This window comes from Mustela putorius, unplaced genomic scaffold, assembly GCF_011764305.1.
Source record: "Mustela putorius furo isolate JIRA1106 unplaced genomic scaffold, ASM1176430v1.1 tig00000281_pilon_pilon_pilon, whole genome shotgun sequence".
NCBI classification, from domain to species: Eukaryota; Metazoa; Chordata; class Mammalia; order Carnivora; family Mustelidae; genus Mustela; species Mustela putorius.
In genome coordinates this window covers 15,773,638-15,780,539 of record NW_025421343.1, presented here as the reverse complement: position 1 = coordinate 15,780,539, position 6,902 = coordinate 15,773,638, and the positions used below count along the sequence as shown (strand labels likewise).

At 41.4% G+C, this 6,902-nt stretch overlaps 1 protein-coding gene across 1 annotated transcript; it reads left to right on the top strand.

Annotated features, from left to right (window-relative positions):
* The first annotated feature begins 1,240 nt into the window (after positions 1-1,240).
* Positions 1,241-3,609, top strand: LOC106004757 (immunoglobulin kappa variable 2-29). The gene is made up of 3 exons (XM_045079326.1): positions 1,241-1,244; positions 2,766-2,837; positions 3,209-3,609. Exons 1-3 carry the CDS (start codon positions 1,241-1,243, stop codon positions 3,607-3,609), a joined length of 477 nt encoding a protein of 158 aa, XP_044935261.1.
* The last annotated feature ends 3,293 nt before the right edge of the window (positions 3,610-6,902 follow it).

The window sequence follows — 6,902 nt, the reverse complement described above, 5'->3', positions numbered from 1 at the left end:
CTCCAAACACAGAAGACATTTTAAGTTACTGCTCTCCCAGGAGAGGGACCTGCACCCTGACTTTGGCTCCTTCCACTCTGCCACACCCACCATGGGATTTGCATATTATCCCCTGGGGAGGACCTTGCCTTGGAAGTCTGACATAAAGTTCAGCTCTGAGCTTGTGTTTACTTACTAGGACTCCACAGTTCAGCTTCTCAAAATGAGATTCCCATCTCAGCTCCTGGGGCCGCTGATGCTCATCCTCTAGAGGGTGATAATTTGCAGTTCTTTAGAAAAAGGGATCCATTTCAATCACAGGTACCAAGAAGCTACTCAACAGACCTCCTGTTGGACAAACTCCCTCTGCTGGGTGGCTTCATCTCAGTTCTCTGGCAAGGATAAACTCATCTTTTCTCAGAAAGAACTTACATTTGGGCTCAGTCAGGACACAGGTCTGTTGTCCATCAACTTGGCCAAAGCGCTATGAGTTTGAGCTTTTTTACTTGAGAAAATTTATAGATCAAGTTCTACAGAATGTATAACAGAATCACACTCCCCACCCACACACCCTGACCCTAGAATAATGGACTCACATAACCAAAGCAGCAAGAGCATTGCCCCAAAGGACACAAATCACACCCTGGCTTCCACTTTTATGGATTCCAATTAGACATCTGCTGGTAAAGAGACAAAAGTGTAGTAAAACCCACCTATATAAGTCCTTGCTAATTCAGTTGACGGTGGTCAAGATTAGTGAATCTAGAGTTCTTTTCCCCGCCTGGACCTCATGGAGGTTCTTGTTAAACTCCTTACAAATGCTGGTCATTTCTGTGTGGTGTGCCATGACCTGCTCAATGGGGTCCATTTTACTGTCCAGAATACAACCTAGTTTGTAAACACGAAGGACACAAGCACTCCTGTTTAGAATTAGGAATGCTCTTCCTTCAGTCTATAGGGAGTACAAGAAAACTTCAAAGCCTTTAGACAAGAAAGAAAGCTTTACAAGATTTTACATTTTCTACTTATTTTAAGGCAAGACATTATGAGATATGTAACCAAACAGATAAGGAGACATGTAAAATTTTCATTTAAAGTTTTGTAAGAAATAGTATAATTTTTGAAATTCAAGCATTCTTAGGAATTTTTGTAAAAAAAATAAAGAAAAAAAAGAAAACTTTAAACTGATACACAGTAAATAAACATGACAGATATATAATTTCCAACCATATATCCACATATTGAGGTTTCACATATCGTAATGGGTAATGCAAATCTGATCCTTTTTTTAGTTACTTGACACACAGTGTTAGATAATGTAATTCTTAATTTAACATCTGTAATGAATAGTTTTTCAAACTCATCTTAAGATTTGCACTGTCTTGTATTTTCCATTTGTTTTTGTCCTGATTTTTTTCTTTTTCACTGGCTTATCTTCCTGAATTCCCTCACTAGCAGGATTTGTTAGGAAGGCTGCCATTTTCAAGGGTAAGATTCAGTATTGCACTGGCTAGGACAGAAATCACAGAAAAGGACAAATTAAAACGCTAACTAGTCAACTATGGGACAAGGGCTCTACTACTTCTACTTCTTCCATAGTTTGTATTCAACAACCAAGTCTCTATGCTGAGACCAGGCTTTGCTTTCGATACCATTTTTACACTAACTCTATTAGATTTTACACAAAATCTAACTCTTGGAGGATTTCCTAGAAGATATTCAGACTGAACTTTTCTCCTTATCATGCCTGAAATTTCAGTTATTTTTCAATTCAGTATGACTTTGGATTTAAATTACTGGAGATCCAATAGAAGTACAAACTCCATTCTTCTACAGGATTTTGTTTGCAGAACAGTGACTTGAGTTGTGAGATAATTTGAAGTTGATACAATTCTCACAAATGATTCGATATGACATAATGTCAACCTGACACGTGACGAACCATCAGTATATGTCCCTTTTTTAGTGAAGGGTCTCACATATGTCATATGGTGTGTGTGCCACTAACTATCTGCTTACCTCTCTCTCTCTCTCTCTTTATCTATCTAACTCTGGGGACAGAGAGAGAAACATGACAGGATACCACAAGATTATAACAAATGGTTACCACAATCTTCATACGCATTAGCTGAAGCATAAAATTCTGTCTTCTTTCCTATTATCTTCTGCAAGACTATGAGTTCTCCTCCTGTAAGTGAGAGATTCTTTTCTACCTGTCAAGTTCTTCTCACTTTCATCTTCTACTAGAGTAATATTCACAAAGCCCCAGGGTGAATTTAATTCTTCATTAATCATTACTAAATTGTCTAAAACCATTAACCTGGAAACAGCAGATCCCAGAGACTCCTGAACCATCTTCAGTTCATCCTGGGATCGGGAGATCTCTGGTCAATCAGCTGGAGTGGGAGTGGGACCTGTTTCCTCCTGGACATTAGCTGACAGGAATCCAGGAGGTTAGCTATTCACCTGCCAGACATGGACTCTGGTCAGACATGGACTCTGCTTTCTCAGAAGGCAGGGCTAGGAGCCCTGTGTCCTGCCACAGATCCTGATTATCACAGGGAGATCCTGCTTGCCACAAAGCAGTAATCTGTCTCTGTTAGTTTTCCTCCAAACAGAGAAGACATTTTAAGTTAGTGCTCTCCCAGGAGAGGGACCTGCACCCTGTCTTTTGCTCCTTCCATTCTGCCACACCCACCACAGGATTTGCATATTGTCCCCTGGGGAGGACCTTGCCTTGGAAGTCTGAGATAAAGTTCAGCTCTGAGCTTGTGTTTACTTACTAGGACTCACAGTTCAGCTTCTCAAAATGAGGTTCCCATCTCAGTTCCTGGGGCTTCTGATGCTCTGGGTCCCAGGTAAGAGCAAAGCTGGGAGGAGATGGGAGATTGCAGTGAGGAGGGTGAGCTTTTGGGTGCTGTTAGTCCCTATGTGTGTTCTCTCCAGGGGTGAGATTGCCCTCCGAAAAGGGGTATTAAATATTGAGATCTGTGAAAATTATGAAGACTCTGCAAGGACAAAAGAACAGTGCTTTAGTGAGATGCTGAAGGAAAAAAAATGTGGCCACTCTGTGCCCTGCAATTCTTGGGTTCTCCATGGAAATTGAATATATTTAGAATAGGAATCCAATCACAAAATAATGATTTGGCCTAATATAATCAAAATTTAAAATCATAAAAATGGATTACACTCTTATTCCATAATCTGTACTTAACTCTCATTATTTTAGGATCCAGCGGGGAGGTCGTGCTGACTCAGACCCCACTCTTGCTGTCCGTCACTCCCGGAGAGCCAGCCTCCATCTCCTGCAGGGCCAGTCAGAGCCTCGTACACAGTAATGGAAACACCTATTTGCATTGGTACCTGCAGAAGCCAGGCCAGTCCCCACAGCTCCTGATCTACAAGGTTTCCAACCGTTACACTGGGGTCCCAGACAGGTTCAGTGGCAGTGGGTCAGGGACAGATTTCACCCTGAGAATCAGCAGGGTGGAGGCTGATGATGTGGGAGTTTATTACTGTTTTCAAGAATCACATTTTCCTCCCACAGTGGTTCAAGCCCGAACACAAACCTCTCTGTTTGGCGGGTACGTGTGTTGCCTGAGCAGGGAGCCGGCACAGCAGAGACTCTGAGCTGTGGTCAGAGGCAGGTGCTGGGGAAGTCAGGGCAGTAACATGCAGCTGAGTGCTCTGGACCGAGTCCTGGCCCTTGGACGCCAACAGCCTCAGCGGGGCACAACCAGCTCCAGAAGTGACGTGTCATCCTGTGGGGCTGAGCGGTGAGCTGCCAGGAAAGCTGTCCTGAACCTTAACTGGACCCTCCCAGCCTGTACGCATGGGTCAGGGACAATTACTCAGCCTGAGTGTCAGAAACCCTAGGCATATTTTGTGGCAACACAATTACATACATTTTTTTATTAAATTTATTTATTTTCAGAGAAATAGTATTCATTATTTTTTCACCACACCCAGTGCTCCATGCAATCTGTGCCCTCTATAATACCCACCACCTGATACCCCAACCTCAAAACTCCCCGCCACTTCAGAGTCCATAGTCTCTCATGATTCACCTCCCCTTCCAATTTATCCCAACTCCCTTCTCCTCTCTAACACCCCTTGTCCTCCATGATATTTTTATGCTCCACAAATAAGTGAAACCATATGATAATTGACTCTCTCTGCTTGACTTATTTCACTCAGCATAATCTCTTCCAGTCCCGTCCATGTTGCTACAAAAGTTGGGTATTTGTCCTTTCTGATGGAGGCATAATACTCCATGGTGTATATGGACCACATCTTCCTTATCCATTCATCCGTTGAAGGGCATCTTGGTTCTTTTCATAGTTTGGCAACCGTGGCCATTGCTGCTATAAACATTGGGGTACAGATGGCCCTTCTTTTCACGACATCTGTATCTTTGGGGTAAATACCCAAGAGTGCAATTGCAGGGTCATAGGGAAGTTCTATTTTTAATTTCTTGAGGAATCTCCACACTGTTCTCCAAAGAGGCTGAACCAACTTGCATTCCCACCAACAGTGTAAGAGGGTTCCCCTTTCTCCACATCCTCTCCAATACATGTTGTTTCCTGTTTTGTTAATTTTGGCCATTCTAACTGGTGTAAGGTGATATCTCAATGTGGTTTTAATTTGAATCTCCCTGATGGCTAGTGATGATGAACATTTTTTCATGTGTCTGATAGCCATTTGTATGTCTTGATTGGAGAAGTGTCTGTTCATATCTTCGTCCCATTTTTTGATATGTTTGCCTGTTCCGTGTGTGTTGAGTTTGAGGAATTCATTATAGATCCTGGATATCAACCTTTTGTCTGTACTGTCATTTGCAAATATCTTCTCCCATTCCGTGGGTTGCCTCTTTGTTTTTTTTTACTGTTTCCTTTGCTGTGCAGAAGCTTTTGATTTTGATGAAGTCCCAAAAGTTTATTTTTGCTTTTGTTTCCTTTGCCTTTGGAGACATATCTTGGAAGAAGTTGCTGTGGCTGATATTGAAAACCTCCCAAAAAACAAGAGCCCAGGACCTGACGGATTCCCTGGGGAATTCTACCAAACTTTCAAAGAAGAAATAACACCTATTCTCTTGAAGCTGTTTCAAAAAATTGAATCAGAAGGAAAACTTCCAGACTCTTTCTATGAAGCCAGCATTACCCTGATCCCCAAACCAGACAAAGACCCTACCAAAAAGGAGAATTTTAGACCAATATCTCTGATGAATATGGATGTTAAGATTCTCAACAAGATCCTAGCCAACAGGATCCAACAGCACATTAAAAAGATTATCCACCATGATTAGGTGGGAATTACATACATTTTTGAGCTAACAAAGTTTGTGATATTTTCAGTAGGATAATATTTGATATCATTCAGAATTTATTACTGCTTATTTTCCCACTCTCTGAATTTCTTCTTTCCCACTTATACTGTTAGAGCCTACTTAGCCAGAGTGAGCCATTTTGTTGTTTATGCAGTAAACTTAGATTGAACCTGCCCTTTCCAACCCAAGAGAAAAGCACTTAGAAACAGAAATAGTGAAATATGACTGACCAGCCCCTGATAACAGAGCCCACATACAAGGACGTGTCCAGCCAGGTGGAAACGTCCAATCAGTGAAAGGGCATATATTACCTCCCTACCTGCCCAGGATGAGCCAGGCCAGGTGGAAACGTCCAATCAAGGGAAAGTGCACGTATTACCCAACAAGGAGTGTGAGCCCCGCCTTTTGGGCTCCAGACAAATTCTAGCCAAGGTCATAGGCTGAATTAGATGACCATCATGGGGTAGAATGTAATTCCATTGGCCACCTGTGTGTGGCCAGGCTCAATCACATGGCCTTTACTCTATAAAAGTTAGTCTGTGAGACTGGGAGGGGTCGCCTCTTTGCAAGAGACGGCCCTGGCCGGTCAGTTTGATTCTCGATGCTTGGTGCAAAATAAAGCTTTGCTTGACCTTTGCTTTGTACCGGTCTCATCCTTTTATCCATGGACCCTTTCAATACTAACTGTTCTTGTACTATGTTCTCTAGGTAACACTCTATACACACACTAACCCCATAGGAAATATGGCCGAGAACAACTGTAAACCTTTTTATTCAAGCTCCCAAACAGACTTGGAAACCCATAGCAGATATAAGCTGCTAATCCTATAAAGACAATGTCCATATATACAATGAAATTTTACCCAGCCATAAAAAGAATGAAATCTAGCCATTTGAGACAACATGGGTGGACCAGTAGGCTATTATGTGAGTTGAAGTAAGTCCAGAGAAAGACAAACATCATATGATTTCATTTATATGTAGAATCTAAAATATAAAACAAAACAAACAAAAGCAGAACGACCCCTGAATACAGAGACCAAACTGGTGGTTGCCTGAGGGGAAGGGAACAGGCAGGAGGGGAAGAATGTGTGACATAGATTGGGACAAACGGGCTTCCAGTTATGGAATGAGTAGGTCACAGGGATGAAAGGTACAAGGAAGGGAAATAGTTTATGATATTTGAACAGTGTTGTGCGGAGAGAGAGGGTAGCTACACTTGCAATGAGCAGAGCATAGCATACCAATATGTCAAAAAAAAATTATGAGAATTCTTCAGGGAATTTAGGATCTCAGTTTTGAAAACAGCTATGGCAATGTAAACTAAGTAGCCACAGTCCTAGAAGTAAATGTTAAGTTTAAATAGTGTCACATTTGATGAAGAGCACTATTTTATATGAAGCTTCATACTAAACATTCTTTAATAAGACTATTTGAGGATTAGTTGTAATTGAAGGACAGAGGCAGAATGTAATAAATAGGTGTTCTTAAATGTATACAAATTATGGAGCTATTGTCAGTTTCATGTTTTATATCTACATATTATATTGCAAGCAATGTCAGAAGAAACATTAAGATATGGTATACATTTGTATCT

Bases quoted from the DNA above. Each gene is read 5' to 3' on its own strand.
- LOC106004757 (XM_045079326.1), top strand. The intron at 2,838-3,208 runs GTAAGAGCAAAG...TCATTATTTTAG, and splicing joins TCTGATGCTCTGGGTCCCAG to GATCCAGCGGGGAGGTCGTG.